The sequence below is a fragment of the Pelecanus crispus genome, chromosome 3 (assembly GCF_030463565.1).
Source record: "Pelecanus crispus isolate bPelCri1 chromosome 3, bPelCri1.pri, whole genome shotgun sequence".
Taxonomy (NCBI): Eukaryota; Metazoa; Chordata; class Aves; order Pelecaniformes; family Pelecanidae; genus Pelecanus; species Pelecanus crispus.
Window position 1 is genome coordinate 25,196,537 of NC_134645.1, and position 23,044 is coordinate 25,219,580.

Genomic DNA, 23,044 nt, shown 5'->3' on the forward strand with positions numbered 1-23,044 from the left:
CGGCCCCGCCGGCCTCCAGCAGTGCGGCCCCGCCCCGCCCCCGCGCGCGCCGCTTCCGGCGGAGGCCCCCCCCACCCCCGCCAGTGCGCAGGCGCGATGGCGGCAGGCATGGCGGCGGGGCTCTGCCGCGCCTTCGGGGCACTACTGCTGTCGGCCGCGCCGCGCCGCGCCCGCCTCCCCGCCCCGCTGCCCGCCCCCCCTCCCTGCCTGCCCGGGGGGGTGCTGGCCGCTGCTCGCCGCGGGCTGGGCGGCTCGGCGCCGCGCTGCACCACCGACCCGCTGTGGAAGTGCCGGGTGAAGTACACGGTGCGGCCTGTGGGCATGAAGAAGACGGGCGGCCGCGACCACACAGGTGTGCGGGCAGGCGGCCGGGGGCGGGCAGGGCCCCGCGGCAGCGCCCCGGCCCGGTGGGGCGGGGGCGGGCCCGGCTGCAGCCGCTCCCCTGTCCCGCAGGCCGCATCCGAGTGCGGGGGATCGGCGGGGGGCACAAGCGGCGGTACCGCATGATCGACTTCCAGCGGCTGCGCTACGAGGAGGGGGCCCCGCCACAGCCCTTCACCGAGAAGGTCATCAGCGTCCGATACGATCCTTGCAGGCGAGTGCGGGGCGCGGGCTCGGCAACCGCGGTTGTGCCTGCTGTGAGCCCCCGTTCACCCACCCTCCGTGGGTTCCCAGTGCAGGTCGGCTGACATCGCCTTGGTGGCTGGCGGCAACCGGAAGCGCTGGATCATCGCCACGGAGAACATGGAACCGGGGGACATCATCAAGAACTCCTCTCACATCGGCAGGATGGCAGGTGCATGCCGGGGCCAGGGGTGGCCGTGCCGGCCCTGCCAGGGGCTCATTGGCTGCTCGTTGCCCAACTCATCAGCTTCTGTCTTCCAGTGTCAGCCAACGAAGGGGACGCCTACCCGTTGGGGGCTCTCCCTGTCGGCACGCTGATCTGCAACCTGGAGAGCCACCCTGGGAAGGGAGCGCAGTACATCCGGGCAGCTGGTGCGTCTCTGGGCAGGGGACCCACCGTTTGTAGCTGGGTTTGGCTTAGCGCAGGTGGAGAGCAGGGATGCCCCCCTTAGCGCAGGGGGGCACCACTCTGGGTGGCCAGTGACAGGGAGTTGCTGTCCTCTCTTCACCCCACATCAGGGCGCAAAGCAGCCCTCCAGGCAGGCGTGGACAGCTCTGCCCTGTCGCTTTCTGGCGATGCCTTGAGGTCCTGTCTTCAGGAAGAAGTGCTGCACGAAGGGCAATGGTGGGGGCTTTGGGGAGTTCGCAGCACGGGTGTGCTCACCACAGGGTGGGATACTTTGTCCTGCTGCTCGGGGCAGCTTGCCTCTTCTCCTCTCCTCTTGCCTGCTCTAGGGACTTGTGGGGTGCTGCTGAGGAAAGTGAACGGGACGGCCATTGTGCAGCTGCCCTCCAAGAGGCACATGCAGGTAGAGGAGCCATGCTGTCCTTGACCTGAGCCCCTGGGCATGCAGCCGTGTGTCCTCAGGGAGACCTGCAGCTCTTCTCTGTCCCCTAGGTGCTGGAGACCTGCGTGGCCACGGTGGGCCGTGTGTCCAACGTCGACCACAACAAGCGGGTGATCGGGAAGGCGGGCCGGAACCGCTGGCTGGGCAAGCGGCCGCACACAGGCTTGTGGCATCGCAAAGGTGGCTGGGCCGGGCGCAAGATCAAGCCTCTCCCGCCCATGAAGAGCTACGTCAACCTGCCACGGATCACAGCACAGGAGTGATGCCGGGGGCTAATAAAACGTTCTCCACGCCACCACTGTCGCGTTATTGCTCCCTTTTCTGCGTGGGGCCTCGGGGTGCTTTTCCCACGGGACACATTCGGCTGTGTTCAGCCCCGGGCGGGAGTCGGGCTGTCAGGAGAGATGAGTGTAGGGCTGTGGGCTGCCCTGGCTTGAGCTTGGGGTGGGTGGGGGTCTCGGTAGGGTCAAACAGAGCTCTGCACCATCCTGCCAAACCTGACTGCGGGGCAGCTGGGCTCATCCCCCACCCTCAGCTTGTGGAGCCGTGAAGGCAAGCAGGCAGCCGTGTGGCAAGGCAGGAAGGTGGCTGCCAGCTAGGTGACCTGCGGCGCAGCTGGGGAGTACGGGCCTCGGCACCTGCCCGCCCCGGCAGTGCCCCCGCTGCCGCCCCCTTCCCCGCTGCCCTACCCGTCCCACGCTGCCCTAGCCCGCCGCCCCCCAAGCGCCGTACTGCGCCACCGCCGTGCCCCACGTAGCCCCCATTTCCCCCTGTGCCCCCAGCCCCCGTGTGGTCCCCGCCGCCCCCCGGTCCCGAACGCGGCGTCCCGGGCCCCGCGGTACCGCCCGGGGGGTGCAGCTGGGGCCGGGCCGCCGGCGGGCGAAGCTTGGCCGCGGGCGAAGCTTGGCCCAGCGCGGCTGCCGTCCTCCCGGGCGGGCCGCTGCGCATGCGCGCCCGCCCACCCGGAAGCGGCGTGGGAGCGGTGCTGGAGGTAACGCGGCGCGGCGGTGGAGGGCGGTGGGCTGGGGCGGGGCGGGTCTGGCCTGGCGAGCACCCCGAGCCGAGCTATCCCGGGCTTTTCCGTTTATGGGGATCTCCGCGGTGAGGCAGCCCGTCCGGGCTGGGCCAGACTGGGCAGGGCCAGGCGCTTCTCGGTGCCCTGGGGGCTCTCGCTTGGCCCACGCTTAGAAGGAGCTTTATTCCTGCCGCACAAGCCGCTCCCCGGTAATTGTGGTGCCGTGCCGCCCGCCTTTAGCGTGCGCGTCCCAGGAACCGGGGTGGCCAGGGCACGGGCCTGTTCCCGGACGGTGCTTCCAGTGCCGGCTGGGTGCTGCGCAGCGGAGCCCTCCAGCACAGGCTGGCGCTCAGGGCCAGCACACACGCTCTGCCTGGCTTGGGGAACTCTTGTCAGCACACAGCCAGGCTTCGCAGCTGAGCTTCTTGGGAAAAGCAGCCCTCCTTGGGCACTGCTGTCCGTGTTCCTGCTGTGCCCGCAGCCTGTTTAACAGTCCAAAGATCACTGTGTCCTGCTCTGTTATCTTGTTACTGCATGTATGCTGTTTTCCAAGGAGAAAGTGAGCTGTATCTCATCCTTCAGTAGTCTTGTTGTGTTAGGAGCTTACAGCACTGACCTTGAGTGCAGCCAGTACCATAGCGCGTTTTATCTGTTACACTGCCACATTGCAAGCACTGTAACCCACAGGATCATAGATTTCTAGCCATAGCAAAGCCCATGTCTCAGCCACCTCTCCCCAGCTCCAGCTTCCCCTCTGTCTCTGCAGGCACATTTCCTGTCATGGTGAATGAGAGGCATAATGGCAACCTGCTTGTGCACCTGGGACCCAAACTGCAGGCCTACCCGGAGGAGCTGCTCCGGCAGCGGCAAGGCCACAACGGTCAGCCTGAGTACCTGATCCAGTGGAGTATCGTCAGCTTGGAAGAGAGAGTGGTGGGAGGCAGCAGTGCCTCCTCTGCAGAGACCAAGCCGGAGAACATCCTGATGTGGATGTCTGCAGAAGAGGTCTGTGCCAGCTGCCCAACGCTGCTGGGCAAGAGGAAGCTGGAAGGGCAGTGGGTGAAAGAGGAGAAGGCAGCCAGCCCATTCGCTGCAGACGTCCCTCTGGATGAAGCCTCACTGCTGGAGATGAAGGCTGATGTCAGGAGCCTGGTGCAGCGAGCTGGGCGGCAGATGGCCGAGGCTGGGGCCCCCGAGTCCTCCATCCTCAACACCATCCACGTGCTGAGTGCGTACGCCAGCATTGGCTCGCTGGCGGGTGCCTTCAAGGAGACGGGAGCCCTCGACCTGCTGATGAAGATGCTGTGCCACAAGGAGAAGCAAATCCGCCGCAGTGCTGGCAAGATGCTGAGGGCCCTGGCTTCGCATGATGCAGGTGGGGGCTGCTGCTGCTCAGTGCCACTGAAGAGGTGCTGCTGGGCAGCTGAGGGGTGCCAGTCCTTCTGTAGGCCTGGGATGCCTGGGAAGCAGTGTGTCTCGGGGCTTGTTGGCAAAAGGGGAAGAATCAGACTGGAGCTTCCAAGCAGCTGCTTGGTCGTAGTTGTCTGGGGTGCTGTAAGACTTGAGAGCTCTTTGCCCTGACAGGTTCCTGAGCTGGGATGCTGATTAACCATTAGAAGTGTTAAGGGATATTAGGGGTGGCTGTCTCCTCCAGCAGGCCCAGCACCTCCTGCCTGGCCACTGGGGCCCAGCCCAGGGATCCAGGGTCCCTCAGGCTGTGGGATGCAGCTGCCACTTTCCTGTTTGCAGATTCAACCAGTAGCAAAGCTGAGCACCCATCCCAGAGACACAGGGGGACACACAGGACACTGACACGGCTGGCCATGGACAAGGCGCTGCCTTCAACAGCACGTACATGCGGGACTCACATAAGCACAAGCACAGACAGCCAGGTCCCCTCCTCCTCTTTGGCTGGCAGAAGCAGAAGATCACTTGTGCCAGCACACGCAGCACTCTGCAGGTTCACAAGCACACACACATTCATGGGTCACTTGAGTACCAGCACGGCCCCTCTGTCCGCCTAGCACCCCTGCCTGGATCCGAGCCCCCCTACCTGCTTCAGGGGTCCCCCTGCTTGCCAGCTGGTCGAGCTCAATGCTTGCTAGCAAACGGGTAGCACTCAGACACTTGTCCCTCATGCAGTCCACGTTCACAAGTCCCTTTGGACTTCCAGCACAGACCACCACCCGCCTCATACCCTGGCCTGGACCCAGGGCCTCCTACTTGCCAGCTAGTCCAGTGTGAAGTTTTGCTAATGAATTACACACAGAGCAGGACTGGGGAAGATACAGATGCTCACCTTTGCCCCCCAGCACCAGGCATTGCAGTCCTGCTTCAGCTGCTGGTGCTGAGCTCCTCACTTGCCTCCCTCCCAGTAGCTGTTTTTTGAGACACACACCGTTCTCTCCCCAGTGGTTGATGGCAGAGGACCCCACCTGCTCCAGCTGCTGGCACTGAGACCCTCACACTCGTTCCAGTAGCTGGCATCACAGGCCAGGGGTGCCTATGCCCCTGGTCTGACTCCAGTAGCTGGCACCCAGTCCACTCTATGCCAGTCTCCCCAATAGCTGGCACTCTGGGCTCAAAGTCTGTGGGACCCTCCCCAGATCCAGAGAGCGATGGCCTCTCCAACTGCCAACGCCAGGACCCTCACTCGCTCCAGTCGCTGACGCCACAGGCTGCAGGGCTCCCATACCCCCAGTCAGGCTCCAGTTGCTGGCAGCAAATTCCACTCACGCACACGCAGGTCTCACCAGTAGCTGGCACTTAGTCCTTGCAGAACACGCGTAGGGGATAAAGAGTTAGAAAAGATTTAATAAGAAGATGTAAGAAAGTAGGACAAACTGTGGCGATCAGGTGCAGGGCTCAGTCAGACAAGTGCACTGACTGGCCCCTTTTATACCCCTTTCTGTCCACCCCCCGCCCTGTGTTCCTTGCCAGTTCCCTTCCTGTGCACATTGTCCCGTCTGTTGGTACAGTTCCACAGAGCCCACTCCAGCATCCTGGGCTCTCAGGGTTATATCCTTCTCAGTTGCAAAGTCCCAGTTTGACTGCAGTTTCTTCATAGCCTGTCAATTAGTGCAGCTAACTGGGTTTGTTTCCAGTGATTGTCTTCGTTAATGGTAATTGGTCAGGTTTTATGCCTCTCTGTGTTTGTCTCCCTCCCTTTCCTTATCATCCCAATTTGACAAGGTCCTTAGTCAGATAATCATACTGAAAAATAATCATTCTCACACTCCAGATGTCCTTACTAATTAGTGTGACTGACCAGATTTGTTTCTTTTCACTGCCCCCATTAGCATTTGTCAGTCAGATTTGTGATTCTTTATGTTCTTGTTTATGGCTTTCTTCTTACTATCCCTTTTTGCGGTGAAAAGGTCCTTGACCGGATACACTTAAAGGAGCAGACAGTCTCTTTCCACATACCCTTACAATGAAGACCTGTGCCAAGCAAGGCACTTGGCAGAGCCCTGGTGGGTAGAGGCCTGGTCCTCACCCAGTCCTCTCATTTGAGAGGAGCTGCCATGGCTCAGAAGTGCCTGATGAGGCTTGGGTGCACCTGGAAGGTTGGTAGTGGTGGTGTGTCCCAGGAGAGATCTGGCTTTCCCTGCCCTAGTGCCCGAGTTCATGTGGCTCTCCAGCGGGGCAGATGGGGGGCTGCTTTGGGTTAAAACTTAGCTTTCTTCTTCCCTGGAACCCTGTTCTGGAGTCGGTTATTTGGGGTTGCTGCTTTGGGGGAATCTTGCAGCTTTAGGGGTGGAAGAAATGCAGTGTTATTTGGTGGAGCAAAATGTTGCCAATCCAGATTAAAGGACAGAACATGGTTCTATGTTACACTGAGAAGCAAAGATGTTCCTTGCCTGCAAGTCTATCTCGTGGGGTGAGGGTTATCTTTATGGGGCCTGAAGGGTTTCTGTTGTTGTTGCAGGGAGCTGGGCCTATGTCCTGCTGTCCCTGAGCCAGCAGGATGGCATTGAGCAGCACATGGACTTTGACAGTCGCTTCACCTTGTTGGAGCTGTTTGCTGAGACAACATCCTTTGAAGAGCACTGCATGTCCTTTGAGGGGATTCACCTTCCCCAGGTAGTGGCAGGACCTGCCAGCGCTGGGCCTGTGGGCTTTAGGGGTCAGGAGGGGTGAGAGTGGGGGGCCAGAGCTGGTGTCCTTGTTTGGGACAGGAGTGTGGTCGGCCAGCGGGCAGCTGAGCAGGACTGGGTACTGGGAGAGCTGGCACAGGATCTGGGCCTGGTTTGAGGCTGGGGGTTGGTGGAGAGGCACGTGAAGAGCCTTGTGTCTGAGCAGGGAGATGAGGGTGGGCTGAGAGGTCTCTGCTGCTGCCTGGTCTGGAGCTATCACGGGAGCCTGAGTGTGGATGGGCTGGTGGCTTGGAGAGAGCTGGGGGCTGGAGGTGCTCTGCAGGCTAGGGTCTAACAGCCATGCTTGTTGCAGATCCCCGGGAAGCTGCTGTTCATCCTGGTGAAACGCTACCTGTGTGTCACTTCTCTCATGGACAAGCTCAGCAGTGGCGTGGAGCAAGGAGGGAAGCAGCAGGACTGTGCTGTGCCCAGCCTGCTCACTGAGGAGGGGAGCCGTGTGAAGCAGGAGTTTGAGTTCAGCATGGCTATGGCAAACCTCATCTTGGAGCTGGTGCACGTGATGGGCTGGGACCACAGCCGCAAGCCAGAGCTGCTGCCCCAACAGGAGCTGCGGCCTCGCGCCACCCACTCCATCTTCCAGCACAGGGCCGCATCCTGCACCACTGCTCAAGCAGCTCCCACTCCGCCACCAAAAGAGCCCAGCATCTTCAAGACACGCTCAGCCTTCCCGAGCCGCAGCAGCTACGTGGAGTATGTGCAGGCAAACCTGGTGTGCGGCATGCGGGTGCGCATGCTGGAGGACTACGAGCAGGTCAACGCGGGTGACGAGGGTGAATTCTGCCAGAGCAACGACGGCACGCCGCCTGTGCAGGTATCCTCTGCTGGGAGGGCAGGGGCCATCAAGGGGCCTGTCTGCTCCGTTGTGCTATAGGAAGCACGGCAGCCTTGCATGGGAGCAGTGGGGTTGGGCTTGCCTTCTCTCAGCTCGGTGTGCGTTGGGCTCTCCTCAGGTGTACTGGCAAGCCCTGGGCTCTACGTACTGGGTTCACTGGCACATGGTGGAGATCATTGGCCCTTCGGGGCAAGAGGAGCATGAAAGCCGGGAGAAGGTGTCCACCCTAACGCACAACCACAAACTGGCAGCGGGTGAGCAGCCTGTCAGCTGGGCCTGCAGCTTTTCTCCCCATCCCTTCTGCAGCTGCATGCTGGCACTGTAGATTCTGCGGGTGTCCGAGGGCATTGCCCTGGCTGGTCCAGGCACTGTGGGAACAGGTTGGGGGAGCAGTGAGCTAGAGGTGCCCATGAACTCTTTTGCTGGGGAATGTGGGGTGTGCAGCAGAGGATGGAGGAATTGGCAGAGCTGACAGTGCCCTTCCTTGCTCTGCTCCCGTGCAGTTGCACAGCCGTTTTTCTGCAAGCCCTTTGCAGGGCTGTACTCCCTGCCTTACCTGGGGGAGCAGCCGACCAAGGCTGTGGAGGCCCTGAGCCGTGCCGAGTGGTGGGAGCTGCTCTTCTTCATGAAGAAGCTGGAAGCGCAGGAGCAGAAAGAGATCACCTGTCTCATCCAGCAGGACCAGGGAGAGCAGGTATGGGCCAGAGCCTGCAGTGGGGAAATGGGAGGGAGAGGGCGAGGGAGAACATTAGGGAAGGGACCGGGCCCAGAGGAGGAGACGGCAAGCGTGAGCTGTGCAGGGACAGCCTGAACGGAGCAGAAATGGGACTGAAACGGGAGAGTGAGTGGGGGATGACAAAAGGGTGGGGAGCTGGGCACAGCAAAGGAGTGAGGAGAGATGAGAGGAAACGCAGTCTCCCATGACACTGCCAGCGAGGTTTGGGTAGGCGAGGCAAGGCCCTGGGGTGATTCTGCTGGTTGCAGTCAGGTGGTGAGTGCAGGTGGGAGGTCTGGGCTGGTGGTAGTTGGGTTGGGGCGAGCCAGGGGAGGGTGGCACTGGGGAATGGCCCTGGAGGCCTCTGGGGGTGCAGCCGTTCTGTCCGTTCTGGCAGTGGCTGTCACAAGGGGTGTGGGGTCTGTGGCGAGTCCATGAGGGTTAACTCGACCCCATCTGTCCAGCTGTTGGAGGTGGACGAAGAAGCCCTGATCCAGCTGTCAGTACGTGCAGAGCTGGCCCAGAAGGTGCTGGAGGTGTTGGAGAAGCGGTGCCAGGGCAGCGCTCAGCATGATCTGCGCGGCTCCCACATCTACACCAAATACTTCCTCGGTAGGGGGGCCGAGCAGGATGGTAGGGGGAGCACCACGGTGTCCTCGGAGGGTGCTGGCTGCAGGAGCTCTGGCCCTGAAGCCACGACGGCCAAGGCAGCAAAGGAAGACCTTTCTGCAGCCAAAGGGCCACCCCGAGCCCCTGCTGCAGCAATGAAGTCGGATTCCCAGCTGTTCAGCGAGCTCCTTGAGAGGGAAGGGCTGTTCCTCCCAGAGGTGACAGAGGAGCAGATCAAAGGTAATCGCCTGCTACGCGCTGAGGCACGTGCAGGGTGCTGCACGGTGCTGGAGGCGGCTCCATTGGCTGGATGGAGGAAGGCTCTGGGCAGGGCATGGGAGGCGAGGCACCCCGAGGTTGCCTGGGGAGGGGGGGCCTGTGGGTGCTTGGGTCTGTGGGTGCGTGGCACCCTGGGAGTTGCTGGGGGTGTTACTGCTGCCCTGACACCTGTGTCCCTGCCTCCCTCCCGCCAGCGTTGGGCAGCTGCGAGGGGGTGAGCGAGAGGGGCTCGCTGGCCAAGATTGCAGCTGTGGTGGACGTGATCCAGAGCGGCAGCTCAGAGGTGGGGCTGCGCTTGGCCGGGCTCAAGCACATCATGAAGATCCTGGAGGAGGAGCCGGAGCCCGAGCGGCAAGTCGGCAAAGCCCAGGGCGGGCTGGGGACCAGGAGTGTTGGGTGAGCTTGTGGGGTGCTGTGCACCCCTCCTGCTGGCTGGGGGGGGCCGTGTCGGCAGGGTGGGGGACAGTACTGGAGGTGGGAGTGTGGGAGGTGGCAGTGGAAGCGTGAAGGCCGGTCTGTCCCTGCGTGCTCGTCAAGAAGAGAGGTGGGTCTTGTGTCCCTTTGTCCCAGGCGGTCTCATTCCTGGGGCTGGCCCAGCTGCGGTAGAGCCGTGTGGGCAGGGAGAAGGTGGCTGTCAGGGCCCGGGGTGCCGGCGTGCCCGCGGCAGTGCCAGGAGGCTCCTCCTGAGGCGTCCTTTCCCGTGCAGGGAGAGGCTGGTGAAGGTGGCAGTGGAGCTGCTGAGCACCGAGGTGGCAGAGAAGGCTCTGGTGGCGGTGACGCTGCGGCTGCTGGCCGTGCTGATGGCGACGTACGACTGGCGCGTGCCGTTTGCCACGGAGGGCGGCGTGCGGGCTGTGCTGGCCTGCATGCAGCAGCACGCCTCCTCCGCCCTGGTGCAGCAGGCTGGGCTGGCGGTGAGTGTGGCAGAGGGGATGCTGCAGGCGGGGTGCAGGCTCGCCCAGGCATGGTGGAGTTGCCCGCTGCCCTCCTGACTGCTGTTGACCTCGCAGGCCCTGAAGGTGCTGGTGGGAGCCGTGGCCGGCGAGGCAGAAGGTGCCGGCGGGAAGCCCTTGCCCCTGAACCATGCCGACGCGCAGATGATGCGGGAGATCTTTGCCAGCATCGGCTCTGCCTCCAGCGAGGGCTCGGCGAGCCTGCTGAGCGCCATCCCTGCTGCCATGAGCACCATGCAGAGGGTCCCAGGGTAGGGGCAGAGCGAGCGCAGCGGCTGGGGGTGGGGGGACCCTCTGCGTGGGGGGGTGGGCAAGGCAGGCAGGTGGCTCGTGGGTGCAGGGGAGGCTCCGTGCTGGGGGAGGAAGGCGCCCGCATGGCTCTGTCCCTGCAGGGGCTCCTCAGGCGTGCGGAACGGCTTGCTGGTGGTGAACATGCTGATCGACAGCCACCGGGGCCTGGCAGAGCAGCTGGCAAGCTGCGACCTCCCCGCGGTGCTGCAGAGCTGCTGGTGGGACGGGCAGAGCACCGGCTGCCCGCACGCGATGCTGGCCCTGGGCGCGATCAACCGCCTCGCGGAGCACCGGCTGCCCCTGGGCCCGGAGACGGCAGGTAGCGTGCCGCCCGCGCCCCTGCCGTGCCACGGCCCCGTGGATGCAGCAGGCAGGGCTGCCTCGCCGGCCAGGGCAGAGCACCCCAGTGGCACCTCTCACGCGCGCGCCTGGGCCGGGCCCGTGTGTCCTTGTCGCGGCAGGCAGAGAGGCCCCGCTGGACCTGAGGGAGGTGCGGACGCTTCTGGGCAGCCTGGGGGATGGCACCTTGTCCAAGGACGTGGTGGTGGCCCTGGAGCGGCAGCTCTGCGGCGAAGGCCCCGTCCCCTCTGGCGAGGCGTCCCAGCTGCTGCAGGACCGTGGGTGCTTCAGGCTGCTGCTGCGCAGCTTTGCGCTGCTGGGGGCGGAGAAGGCCGTGAGCCTGAGCATCCTCAGGTGGGTCCAGGGGGATTTGGTGGGGGTCTGGGGCCTCCGCAGCAGGTGTGCGAGCGCTGGCGGTGATGCTGGGGGGAGGTGGCACATGCCTGTGGGTCCTGGTGGGGCTGTTCTTGGCCAGGGCGGGGGGCAGGTGCGCCCCAGCACATATGCGGGTGCTGATTGGGGTGTCCTGGGGCGCAGGGCCATGTGGGGACAGAGCAGCACGTGCCTGGGTGCTGATGGGGACGTGCAGGGGCAGCGCAGCGCGTGCGTGGGTGCTGGTGGGGCGTCCGAGGTGCCTGGGGAGCCTTGGCTCCCAGTCCCTGTGGGGTGCCGGCCTTCCCGGTGGGGCAGGGAAGCAGGGCTGCCTCTGGCACCGCTGCCTGTGTGCGCTGGCCTGAGCAGGCCCCCTCCGTCACCCAGGATCCTGAACAAGTTCCTGGACAGTTACCAGGAGGACGCGCTGCCCTGGCACGAGTGTGTGGAGCCCTGTTTGTCCTCCCTGAGTGCCCACAGCAGCGACCGGGAGGTGAGGGGGCCCCGGGACTCCCGGCAGGCAGGGGCGGCTTTGGTGGCTGTGCCGTGCGTCGGCCGGGCCTGGCGTTGGTGAAGCGGGGTGCCCGCCTGCAGCAGCCCAGCCTTGTGGCCAGCGTGCCGGGAGAGGTGGGGAGCGGCTGTCCCGGCCGTGGCCGCGTGCCGGTGGCTGGCGTGCCCAGCGCCGTGCCCGGCTGGGCTCTCGCGGGCGCTGCTGCGGTGTCGGGGTGGAGGGGATGGAGCACCGCAGCACCCCGCTGCTGGGGCCCGGTGGGTTCCCGTCGCCGGCCCGGCCGCTCACGGCTGCCCGCTCAGCAGGTAGTGCAGGAGGTCGTTGGCTTCCTGCACCGCCTGGCCAGCGCCAGCAAGGACTGCGCGGTGGTGATGTGCCGCGTGGGTGCCCGCGAGGCTCTGTCCAAAGCCCTGGACAAGCACAGCACGGCCCCGTCGCTGGCACCAGCCCTGCTCGACCTGGTGATTGACTGCGAGAAGTACGCCAGCCTCTACAAGAAGCTGACGACCAGCATCTTGGCTGGCTGCATCCAGGTGGGCCTGGGGAGGTGCGGCGGCGCCGGGGCTCTGGGTCTCGGGGCCGTCCAGCTGTCCTGGCCCCAGGGGCATCTGTCCGCTCTCTGCCTGCTGCAGCCCTGCGGTGGGTGAGGGGAGGCGGACCCAGGGCCCCTGCTAAGAGCCTCGCCCCACCCTGTAGCTGGTGCTGGGGCTGATTGAGGAGCACCGTCGGAGCCACCAGCCCATCAGCGTCCCCTTCTTTGACGTCTTTCTGCGCAACCTGTGCCGAGGCGAGTGTGGGGAGCGGGAGCTGGAGCCCTGCGTCTGGGCTGCGCCGGGCTGGCGGCTGGAGGCTCCACGTGCTGTCCCCACAGGCTCGAGCGTGGAGGTGAAGGAGGACAAGTGCTGGGAGAAGGTGCAGGTCTCCTCCAACCCCCACCGGGCCAGCAAGCTCACGGACGGGAACCCCAAGACGTACTGGGAGTCGAACGGCAGCACCGGCTCCCACTTCATCACTGTCCACATGCAGTGTGGCGTGGTGGTCAGGTGGGGCTGGGCCGGGAGGGCTGGGGGGCCTTGGGGCCGCGAGGGCCAGCGGCCGTGCGGGGAGGAGAGGGCTTTGGGGATGCGTGCGAGCCCTGCCCCAGCGGTCCCCATCCTGGGGGTTGCCGGATGTGGGCAGCGGCGCGTGGGGCTGGCAGGGGCCAGGGCAGGGAGGTGGGGACTGCTGGGCAGCACGGGGTTTGCTGCGCCGCAGGGAGATGAGCATGCTGGTGGCCAGCGAGGACTCCAGCTACATGCCGGCCCGCGTCGTGGTGCTGGGGGGAGAGAGCCCGGCCGCCATCAGAACGGAGCTCAACACGGTGAGTCTCGCACGGGCTGCTCAGGCCGTGGGGCCCGCGGGAGCGGTGGACTGGTCCTTGCTGTGCCCCGGGGAGGTCTGGCCCTGGTGCCGGGGCCCTGTGGGGTGCCCCGCTGGGAGGTGGGGGTGGTGGGAGCTGCGCTGCGGGAGCTTCCGTCCGGCTGTAGGCAGCGGGTGCCGGAGAGTCCGGCATGGGCAGCCCTGCAGCCCAGTCGGCAGCGGGCTGGTGTGCCAGGGCTGTGAGCCAGAAGCGGGGCCCCGGCGGGGGGTGCCCCGTGGCTGCGTAGGGGCTGCCGGGGGGGACAGAGGCCGTGGCTTTAATGGGGGGCAGCCAGGGGAGCGTGCAGGGCGGCTGTCGGTGGCTGCCTGGCATGCTGAGGGCTCGCTGTCTGCCTGCAGGTGACCGTCCTGCCCTCGGACAGCAGAGTGATCCTGCTGGAGAACATGACCCGCTTCTGGCCCGTCATCCAGATCCGGGTGAAGCGGTGCCAGCAGGTAGGGGAGCAGGGGTCCGGGCCAGGGAGCCGGCAGCGTGGGGCATGGGGGCCGTGCCTGAGGAGCTGAGGGTCGCGCTCTCCCGCAGGGTGGCATTGACACACGTGTGCGTGGCATCGAGGTGGTGGGTCCCAAGCCCACTTTCTGGCCCATCTTCAAGGAGCAGCTGTGCCGGCGGACGTTCCTCTCCTGCACTGCTCGGGCTCACGCCTGGTGCCAGGAGATCTGCCGGGACCGGGGGCGACTGCTGCAGCTCTTTGGCAGGTGAGTTGTCTCCTGGCTGTGCCGTCGCGTCCCCGCTGTCCCAGGGCCCGGGGGGATGGGGCCGGCAGCCCGCGAGGGGACTGCAAAGCCAGGAGGGGAGCAGCCGGGTGTCCACCTGGACAGGGAGGGGCCCTCGCTCCTCCCTGGCCACCAGCGGCCCCGGAGGGCCGGGGCCACCTTGGGGTCCCCCAGGTTGAAGCTGGGCACGTGGTCACGGCTAAGCCACAGGAGAGGTGCCCCACAGGGCCCAGCGCATCCTGACCCGGCGGAGGTCGGTCGGGGGCAGGCAGGATCTCACGGCCGCAGGTGCCGCACAGCTCCCCAGTTTGGTGGGGGCCGCGAGGGCCCCGAGGCCCAGTGCAGGCAGGGCCTGGGGGCAGCGAGGGGCCCTGGCTGCTGGGGGCGAGCGCGGCTGCTGAGCCGTCGCACCTGGCAAGGGGCAGGGCGGGGAGCGACCGCCGCGCTCTGCGTTCCTGGGGGAGTCCCCCACCGCCGGCCGGTGCCCGGCACCACTGCGTGCTGCCCGGTCGCCATTGCAGGCTGAACCGGGCGCTGTGGCATGAGCAGAGCTTCGCCGACCGCTTCCTTCCTGACGATGAGGCGGCCCGGGCCTTGGGCAGGACGTGCTGGGAGGCCCTGGTGAACCCCTTGGTGCAGAGCATCACCAGCCCAGGTACCCTGCGCTCTCCCGGGCCCGTCCGCGCGGTGCCCCAGGCTGCGGCACCCCGCTGTGAGCCCGGTTGGCCTCGCAGACCCCCACGGCGTCAGCCCCCTGGCCTGGCTGCTGAGCGAGTACCTGGAGAGCGTGGAGCCGCCCCGCCGCGCCACGAGCCGCGGTGCCGTCTTTGGTTCCCGCGTGCGGCGCCTGACCCAGCTCCTGGTGCACGTGGACCCCGACGGGCGAGAGCCAGAGGAGGCGAGAGCAGGTGGTGAGCGAGGGGCTGCCCTCCCGTGGGGCTGGGGGACGGTGGTCCAGAGCGCCGGGCTGCGGCCACAGGGATCCCCTGGGGAGGGCCCTGTGGCACAGGAGGCTCCCGAGCCAGGGAAGGCTCGTGGCCGTGCCCCCGCGGTGGCCGTGGCCTCCCCGGCATCTCCTCTGCCCTGCGCCCCCAGGGAGAGGGGGAGGCCGCTGGCCGGTCAGCGTGCGGAGCCTGCCCACGGAGCCGCGCTGAGCCTGGGGTTATTCCTTGGCAGGCGGGAAGGAGGGGAAGAACAAGGAGGTGCCGGCCAGGGCTGCGAAGGCGGTGGTGGAGAAGTTGAGCAGCCTGCGGGGCATCTCGCAGTGCTGGCGCGGCGTGGTGCAGCAGCAGGTAGAGCTTGGAGGGCCGGCGGTGGGGGCCAGAGAGGGGGCCTGGGACCCCACACCGGGCAGGTGTCGTGGGGAGCGGGGCCTGGCGGTGCCCTGGGAGCGTGGGGGGGCACGGGGCCCCCAGGGGCGTGGGGACGGCCCTGCCGCCCTCGCCAGCCTGGCAGGGCTGGGGCGTCAGCCTGGCCCTGCGCCCAATCTGGTGGCGCAGGCTGGGAGGCAGGTACGGCGTCGGGCTGCGTCTTTCCTGCTGGGCTGCTGCTGCGCTTCTGTCCCGTCCCCGCGGCGCCTGCCCAGCCCCCGGGGCTGCGCTCCCGCCTCGCCGCAAGCTCTCGGTGGCCTGCGGCAGCCCCGGGGCCTCTGGGCAGCCCCTGTGCGGGACCCGGGCGGTTGGTGTCGGCAGAGCGAGGCCGGGGCTGTGGACGTTCCCGCGGGCCGTGGGTGCGTCCCGCTGCGGGGCTCACCCCTCTGGTGCCGTGTCCCGCAGGTGCAGCGGTTCCTGGAGGCGGCGGGGCAGGCGCCGGACCTCGTGGAGCGATACTGCGGGCTGTACCGGCGGCTGCGCGGTGCCACGGAGGAGCTCTTTGGGCAGCAGGCCGCCTTCGTGCTGGCCCTGGGCCAGGGCTTCGCGGGCGCTTTGCTGCAGCTCTCCTTCCTTACCACCCTGCACGTGAGTGGAGGGCGCGCAGCACCGGTGCCGGGGCTCCGGCCTCAGTGTCCCCGGGCGCGGGCTGGGGAGGCTGCCCTGGCCCACGGCCGCGGGGCGAGCTCCGGGCGGGCGGTGTCCTGGCCCTGCACTGAGCCGCGGGGCCCTGCCCTGCCGGGGCCCTGGACGGTGCCCAACCGCGGGCGCCGGCGCTTGTCACAGCGTGGCCCCAGCCCCGCGTGCTCCTGCCTCAGGCTGGTGCCCGGGCACCCTTGGCCCCTGCCCGAGAGCACCAGGGGTTCCCAGCTGCCCCCCCCGCAGAGGTTCCTCCAGCCCGTCCCTGCAGCCCCCCAGCAAGCCCCCTCCAAAGCCAGCCCTGTCCCTCCCCAGGTGAGCGAGCAGTTTGCCCGCTACCTTGACGGGCAGATCCGGGAGCTCCATGGGGCTGTGGGCAGCGTGGGGCCGCTGCAGCGGCTGCAGCAGATCCTGGAGCCCTTCGTCGTCTTCAGTGGCCTGGAGCTGGCCCACACCTTCGAGCACTTCTACCGGTGAGGGGTGCCGTGTCTGCACGGCACCAGAGGGCCCGGTGGGGCGCGGCGGGGGAGGCGCAGGCGGTGCCGCGGCCGTGGCTGAGCCCGGCCTGGCGTGGCAGCGGTGCTCCCGCTTTGCTTTTCCCGGCTCTGGCGCGTGGAGGGAAAGGCCGCGAGGGCCCGCAGGCGCTGCCGGAGGCACGTTCCCTGCTGGCGACGGGGAGGGGAGATGGGTGCTGCCGGGCCCATGCGCCTTGGGGTGAGGTTGGGGTCGGGGCCGTCTCTGTCTGCGGGCGGGTGGCTGATGGCCGCGGGGCTCGGGCCGGCCCCTGACCCGACACTGGCGGCTGTGGCAGGCACTACCTGGGGGACCGGCTCCTGGCGCAAGGGCCGTCTTGGCTGGAAGGAGCCATCGTGGAGCAGATCGGGCTGTGCTTCCCCAGCCGCTTCCCCCAAGAGATGCTGAGCAACTTGGCTGAGTCGGAGGAGCTCCAGCAGCAGTTTTACCTCTTCCAGCTGCAGGAGCAGGACAAGCAGCTGCTGGAGCTGGACATGGGCACGGATGAGGTGAGCGTGCCGGTGGGGTGGGGAGGCTGGGGGCTGCCTACGTTCCTCGCAGGGATCCTGGGGCCTGTCCTGAGCCACCCTCGTGTCCACATGCCCAGGCCCTGGGGACGGCCTCGGTGGCGGATGCGCCGGAGGTGAAGGTGCTGGCCCTGTCCCCGCGCTGCTGGCCCGTTTCCCCGTCCTGCTACATGGATGAACCTGGGAGGTTTTTCTCAGCGGCCCTGAGCTCCCCCCTGGACGAGTTTGCCGACTTCTGCAGGCGGAGTGAGTGTCGCGGCAGCGGGTGCGCGTGGGGGTCTCGCCGGGGCCCGGGCCCTCCGCAGCGGCTCAGGCAGAAGCGGCAGGAGCGCTGGGGCGTGCCGGGAGTGCCTGGCGGGGCTGGCCCCCGGCCCTCGCGCTGATCCTGTCTCTGGCAGGCCAGAGCCAGCTGGGCTGGGAGTGCACGAAGCCCCGGCGGTTGCAGTGGACATGGCTGGGCCACGCCGAACTGTGGTTTGGAGACTGCGTCCTGCACGTGTCCACGCTGCAGATGTACATCCTGCTGTGCTTCAACAGTGCCGAGGTAGGAGCTGGGGCGGCGCTGGGGTGAGGGAGGCAGCGGATGCTGGAGCGTAGCAGGGCCGTGTCCTCCCTTGCGGCAGGGTCTCCAGCGGCCTTTGGGGCGCAGGCCCCCCTTGTTTGGGTGGGCCTGTGGCTGGTGGGTCTTGGCTGCCATTCCCCTCCCGTGCCCTCCTGCAGGAGGTGGCTGTGGAGGCCCTGCTGCAGGCTACGGGGCTCCCTGCTGACCTGGTGCACCACGCGCTGACACCGCTGACCCAGGGCGAGGGCGTCCTGGTGCGGAGTGGCACGCCGGGAGGTGAGTGTGGGGCTGGGGCACCCCTGGGGAGGTGCTGGTCTGAGCTCCGAGTGGGTGCGGGGCAGGGGCACTTGTAGGGGAAGCGAGTGGGCTGGGGCGAGTCCGTCTGCTGGTGCTCGGGGCGCAGGTCTGCGTGTCAAGCTGGGGCCTGAGGCCGCGTGTAGGGCTGGGGGTGGTGTGTGGGGCTGGGGCTTGGGGCCATGCACGGTGCGTGGGTCAGCGTGAGTGGTTGGGTCTCCGGTCTGTGCGTGGGGTTGGGCACCGGGGCCAGGGGTTGTGCACGTGGCTGTTGCTTGGGGCCGTGTGTGGGGGACAGGGCTGGGGCTGACGGCTGTGAAGGCAGCAGCGGGAGGCCCAGGGTTGGGTCCAACAGCCACACGCGTGTCCTGGGGCTCCTTCAGGGCCCAGCTCGGGGCTTGGCTGACCCCGGGCCGGGTGCTAGCTCCAGGTGCACTGCGGCTGAACCAGGCAGCCCTGGCCCGTGCCTCTGGCCGCCACCTGAGGCTGCTGCCCCGGCAGAGGTACCTGCGGGCGGAGAGGGCTGAGGTCAGCGCCCTGGAAAGGAAGAGGAACATCCTCTGCTGCCTCATCACCCGCATCCTCAAGGTGGAGAAGCAGCTTCACATTGACAACCTGGTGTTTAGGGTATGGAGTGCTTGAGCGGGTGGAGAGGGGCCGCCTGGGTGCTGCGCCGCACTGCAGTGTGGGGCTCCCTTGTTGCTGTAGGTGATTGATGCCTGTCAGAAGGGTGAGCTGGGGCCAGGGCTGCAGTTCCTGAGCTTCTGCTGCCACAGCGTGGACGTGCTGTCCTGCGTCCTGCACCTGCTGAACCAGGGCTATGTCCGGCGCCAGGAGGAGAGGCCTCATGTCTTGGAATACATCTCTGCTGAGCCCACAACACCCCCTGCCTCCCAGGTCCAGCCCCAGGTTGCCTTCCAGACTGTAGAGATCAAGACGGCAGCAAGCCCAGCCTCTGCCGAAAGGAGACAGACTTTTTCTACCTTCAGGTAGACAAGGACTTGGCTGCGCTGGGAGAACACAGGCTGGGTCCAGTCTGTCTCTTCCTGAGTACTTGTGGGTTTTGTTTTAAATAAACAAGCCACGCTCCACCCAGTCCTAGTTGGTAGTCTGTCGGAGCACTCAGCTGGCCCACGGCTGGGAGTGTGGCCAGGTCCTACCGCTAGCTGCTGTGGCCAGGCAGCCCTGCCAGCTGTGTTGCTGGAGTGGTGGTAGTAGCTGCACCCTGCCCCCACTTGTTCTCACCCAGCTGTGCTGGGCCACAGCCCCAGGCATGGAGGGACACACACCTCCCTGCCATAATGGTACCAGCATTAATTTATTAAAATTAATCCCGAAAAGTAACCGTACAATAAATTTAAAAAAAATAGAATCTTGTAAAAAAAAAACCCAGGTGCCCCCATGCCACACCTCCAGCTGGCAGCACCGTGGGGCAGGACTGGTTGGGAAGGGATGGGGAGATGAGGGTGACCCCCAGCAGCCTGGGGACGGCCTCGGCAGCGCTATGCCAGCCTCAGCAGCAGGGCTGCAAGCGGGACTAGAAAAGCTGCTGAGGCTCAGCCCCGCAGGGCAGGGCCAGGCACAGCGGCGGGAGGCTGGCAGCGGGGCTGGCAAGGGGCAGCACGGGGCCGGTGGGCCCTGCTCAGCACCCGCTGCCCCCCAGGAGCGTTCCTGCCAGCTCCAGCGCTGGGGAACCAGCCTGGGCCCAGCCCAGCTGGGGCCCCGGCTGGCTGGGGAGCTGGCCTGGCAGGTGTAGCTGGGGAGAGCGGGGCCCGGAGCCCTTTCTGGGTGCCTGCTGGCTGGTGCCAACCCTTGTCCCAGGCTGCTGTTGGGGTTCATGGGAGGCAGATGGCATGGTGCCCTGGCTGGTGTTGGAGGGTGCGCAGACCCGGTCTCACTGGCCTCACCTTCATGGGTCTCGGCCCACAGGGAGCGGTGCGGGTGTGGTATCTCCCTCTGCAGAGCAGGCAGGGGCTGGGCCGCAGAAGAGAGGGGACAAGAGCATGTCCGTCTCCCTGTCTCCTCTTGTGATCCTCTGCAGCTCCATCCCAGGGCTGCCCCTGCGTCTCACACGCTCTTCGAGTAGCCAAAGATGCCCACAGGGAGGTACTTGACGTGCGTTGGCCACTGCGCTGCCAGCTGGAAAAACTTCACATCGTTCCACTCCACCCCGTCTATGGAGACTGAGAGGAGAAGGTGCAGTGAGGCGCGGCCCCACCACCAGCAGCCCGCGCTGCTTGGTCTGACACCGACAGCCCTGTGGCGCTTGCGCCTCCCCTCACCTCGCAACATGGTGTTCTGGTGCTTGGCTGTGCAGATGAGGCGTGTGATCCCTTCGATGACTTGGCTTTTGGGCTCCAGGTCCTTCTCTTTTGGTTTCTTGCTCAGGAACATCACTGGGGGCCAAGGACAGACAGGACCAATGCTAGGATGTCCCCACCTGGCCCTGGGTGGGAGCCCTCACCCCAGGGCTGGCTGCACTGACTGGCCCCTGCTGGGCCAGGTCTCAGCCCTGCCCTTGGGCAGGCTCCCCCCTCCCCTTTTTGCAACGGACTCTGGCCCCCCCAGCCCGGGAGCACCCCAGGGTGGGCTTGGTTACCTTTCTTATTCTTCTCCTTGGTGACCACGGTCATGGCCATGGTGCTAGGGGGCACCAGCTCCCCTGTGCCGGGGATGCGGCTGACCTGGAGTGAGCGGAAGTTGCTCTTGAGTGTGTTCTTGATACCCGTCTCCCGCTTCTCACCCTCCTTCTTCCTGTCCAGCCCTTGTGTTGTCCAGTAGTCCACCTGCAGGCCCATCACCTCCACGCCGGGGCTCAGAGACCTGGGCAAGACGAGCAGCACCATGCAGCACACAGGTGCTGTCCTTGCTCCTCTCCCTCCCCGTAGCCCAGCTGCAGCCCGCCCTGGGAGCACACTGGCCCAATAACCCCAGGATGTTATGGGGCACCTCAAACCCTCCCCCCTCCAGCACCCACTGCCTCAGACTGAGCGGGGCTTCCTTACCCAGCACCCGAGAGGCCGCTGCTGACAGACGGGGAGGGTGGCGGGGTGCTCACAGTCTCCTTGCCATAGGGGGCTGCTCCACCAGCAGCTGGCGCTGAGCTCAGCAGGGACGGGGTGCAGACCGTGGCATCATCCGAGTCCACTGGGGAGGAAGAGTGTGAGTTGGGGGGGGGAGGGCTGGGGAACCCCAACAAGGGCCTCTCCACAGAGAAGAAGGGAGCCAGGGACTGTGGGCTCCCAGGGACTCACCAGAGGCGCTGAAGGACTGCTCCACCAGGCCCACCTTCACCACCTGCAAGGACAGACAAGTCAGAGGATCCCCAGCATCAGCCGGGCTGCGCACTGCACCTCTCACCCCCAGCTCCAATTGCCCGCTGGTCCCTCAGTACACTCACCCCCACAAAGGGTACAAACTTCTGGCAGGAGTCCTCGTCGGGGCTGCGCAAGGAAGAGAGGCTGGTCAGGGTCTGGGTGTGCTGAGCACCGCGTGCCTTGTGGCTAGCCTTGTGGCCCAGGGACCCCCACGCTGGCAGGGGCCAACGCTGGCTCACGGCCACTGGGACTGTCTCCTCTGCCCTCCCTCCCATGGGACCCCCTGTCCCCGACATGGCAGCACAGGGCACACTACACAAGGAGGCAAGGAGTCGGCCCCTCCGGTGCTGGGAGAGGGCTTGCATGCGGGAGGGCAGCCCTGCCCCGCTTTGGGGTCACGGCTCCTCTGCACGGCAAGAGGGATGGACGCACATGGGGGGGAGGGGAGGGCCAGGCAGCGGCACAGCAAGCACAAGCCAATACCTGATATAAAAATCAAAATAGAGACTTCTCTTCCTTGGGTGCCAGAAACCAAGAGAAGGGAGAGGTGAGAGTGCAGCTGGAACACGAGCGTCAACCCCCGGGCACAGTGCCTGCTCGCGGCCCCCAGCCCAGCCCAGCCCGGTCCCCACCGTTGGGGCTGCCGCAGCCCACAGCTGCTGGAGGGGCCGAGCATGCCAGGGGGGTGGCTGGGGATGGCACTGCAGGCCTCTCACTGTGGAACCCCAGCTCCCCTCAGCACCACACAGCTTGCCGGCAGAGTAGAGCACGGGGCCTCACTCGCTCGTCCCCAGTCTCCCACAGCCCTGTCCCAGGCATGGCCCAGACTGGGGCATGTGAGGCAGGACAGGTGCCCCGAGGCCATGCTCACCTCTTCTGCTTGTACGTCAGCATGGCCTCAGAGATGGGGAGCTGGTGAGAGAGGCTGGCTCCAGCGATGAACTGGGCGACGCGGCCCGCAATGTCCACAGTGTCTGCAGGCGCAAAGAGCCGTGAGGGCCTTGGTGGCAGCTGGGCTCCCCTTCAGGGCACCGCTGGCCCCCGCCTGCCCCGCTCCTCACCTGTGATGGGTGGCTCAGCCCTGCTGAACAGCTCCCGCCACGCTGTGTCCAGGAAGAGAGTGCTGTATTTGTTATCCACCGAGGCCAGGTACTTGGCCAGAGGGTGAGAGCCTGCGGGTGAGAAGGGTGACATTGGCTCCAGGCGGAGGAGCCCGGGCTGGTGGGAGAGGACAACGCTGGTGCCGGGCTCGTGGTGGCTCTCACCCAGTGGCACAAGCAGGAAGCGAAGGTAGTTGAGCCAGTCGGGTGTCTTGCTGGCCAGCTGCTCCACGAAGAAACGGAGAACAACGCTCAGGTAGCTCTGGTCTCCTGCCACCACCACCTTCACTGGGGGAGGCATGTGGGAGTTACAGTTACAGCTGCCAAAGGGAGAGAAAAGGAGACCATGACGGATGCAGAGTGGCTCAGCAGGTGGGTCTGGGGGAAGGGGACATGCCCTGCCAGGCCAGCCGAACCAGCATCAGAAGAAACCCATTGCTGACAATTTCCAGCTTGCTGAGCGCTGCCATGGGCACAACCAGCGCTGGGATCCCCCTCTTTCCCCAGGGCCTACACCCGCTCCTATAGTTGCATCCACAATGCCAAAGGGTCCTAACGAGCCCTGGGGGAGCCAGGGCCCTTCCCGGCCCTTCCCTGCAGTCATAGGGAGCTGCCAGGCTGAGCCCAAGCTGTACTCACTATCGCTGGATGCGGGACACGGTGGTGTTGAAGGCTGCCTGGATGTCCGCCACGGAGCAGGTGGATACGACCAACTGCTTGTGCGCCTGGAGCTGCTCACTCACGTACTGCCAATGCAGAGAGCTCAGGTTAAGGCACCCTGGGGGGCCATGGCTGTGCTGGCCAGCACAAGCCCACGCCTGCCCTGGCCCCAGTGCCCCCCGGGATAGAGCTGGGGCCCCTGCTCCCACCCATGCCGTGTGGGGAGGCTGAAACCATCAGATGACGCCTGGCTGCATGCCTGAGCATCCCCGCTCCTCCCAGCTCTGCTCCAGGGGGCTGGCTGCCCCAGCACAGCAGTCACCACCCTCCGATGGCAAGGGCCAAACTGTCCCAAGAGCCAGGCTGTGCTCCTTGAGATAA

At 66.1% G+C, this 23,044-nt stretch overlaps 3 protein-coding genes across 3 annotated transcripts in view; 2 read left to right on the forward strand and 1 right to left on the reverse strand.

Moving 5' to 3' along the window:
• Positions 1–96: 96 nt before the first annotated feature.
• On the forward strand, positions 97–1,748 carry MRPL2 (mitochondrial ribosomal protein L2). The gene is made up of 6 exons (XM_075707912.1): positions 97–352; positions 454–595; positions 681–796; positions 886–996; positions 1,360–1,433; positions 1,523–1,748. The coding sequence occupies exons 1-6, from the start codon at positions 97–99 to the stop codon at positions 1,733–1,735; spliced, it is 912 nt and encodes a 303-aa protein (XP_075564027.1). The 3' UTR covers positions 1,736–1,748.
• A 1,509-nt stretch (positions 1,749–3,257) lies between these two features.
• Positions 3,258–18,657, forward strand: LOC104032375 (cullin-9). Its single transcript, XM_075708297.1, has 29 exons — positions 3,258–3,862; positions 6,416–6,570; positions 6,937–7,455; positions 7,595–7,730; positions 7,980–8,170; positions 8,656–9,040; positions 9,274–9,475; positions 9,786–9,993; positions 10,090–10,283; positions 10,425–10,642; positions 10,785–11,016; positions 11,422–11,527; positions 11,848–12,078; positions 12,242–12,332; positions 12,417–12,588; positions 12,800–12,905; positions 13,304–13,399; positions 13,488–13,663; positions 14,203–14,336; positions 14,416–14,592; positions 14,858–14,973; positions 15,457–15,639; positions 16,006–16,163; positions 16,502–16,712; positions 16,811–16,976; positions 17,129–17,274; positions 17,451–17,568; positions 18,017–18,213; positions 18,295–18,657. Exons 1-29 carry the CDS (start codon positions 3,268–3,270, stop codon positions 18,577–18,579), a joined length of 5,904 nt encoding a protein of 1,967 aa, XP_075564412.1. The 5' UTR covers positions 3,258–3,267; the 3' UTR covers positions 18,580–18,657.
• Positions 18,658–19,653: 996 nt separating this feature from the next.
• LOC104024627 (phosphofurin acidic cluster sorting protein 1) overlaps positions 19,654–23,044 on the reverse strand; it is a 72,385-nt gene continuing 68,994 nt past the window's right edge. Inside the window, exons 15-25 of the mRNA XM_075708298.1 lie at positions 22,643–22,749; positions 22,169–22,323; positions 21,965–22,075; positions 21,775–21,877; positions 21,387–21,419; positions 20,987–21,029; positions 20,841–20,883; positions 20,592–20,733; positions 20,186–20,409; positions 19,869–19,982; positions 19,654–19,769 (exon numbers count right to left, since the gene is read on the reverse strand). Of these exons, the coding sequence (XP_075564413.1) occupies positions 19,654–19,769; positions 19,869–19,982; positions 20,186–20,409; positions 20,592–20,733; positions 20,841–20,883; positions 20,987–21,029; positions 21,387–21,419; positions 21,775–21,877; positions 21,965–22,075; positions 22,169–22,323; positions 22,643–22,749 (1,191 nt within the window). The remainder of the gene's footprint in view (positions 19,770–19,868; positions 19,983–20,185; positions 20,410–20,591; positions 20,734–20,840; positions 20,884–20,986; positions 21,030–21,386; positions 21,420–21,774; positions 21,878–21,964; positions 22,076–22,168; positions 22,324–22,642; positions 22,750–23,044) is intronic.

Excerpts from the sequence above, each read along its gene's own strand:
- LOC104032375 (XM_075708297.1), top strand. The coding sequence starts at position 3,268 with ATGGTGAATGAGAGGCATAATGGCAACCTGCTTGTGCACCTGGGACCC. Across the intron at positions 9,476-9,785 it reads CTGGGGACCAGGAGTGTTGG|GGAGAGGCTGGTGAAGGTGG; the intron begins GTGAGCTTGTGG and ends TTTCCCGTGCAG. Across the intron at positions 12,333-12,416 it reads TCTGCGCAACCTGTGCCGAG|GCTCGAGCGTGGAGGTGAAG; the intron begins GCGAGTGTGGGG and ends CTGTCCCCACAG.
- MRPL2 (XM_075707912.1), top strand. The coding sequence starts at position 97 with ATGGCGGCAGGCATGGCGGCGGGGCTCTGCCGCGCCTTCGGGGCACTA. Across the intron at positions 353-453 it reads GGGCGGCCGCGACCACACAG|GCCGCATCCGAGTGCGGGGG; the intron begins GTGTGCGGGCAG and ends CCTGTCCCGCAG. Across the intron at positions 997-1,359 it reads GCAGTACATCCGGGCAGCTG|GGACTTGTGGGGTGCTGCTG; the intron begins GTGCGTCTCTGG and ends TGCCTGCTCTAG.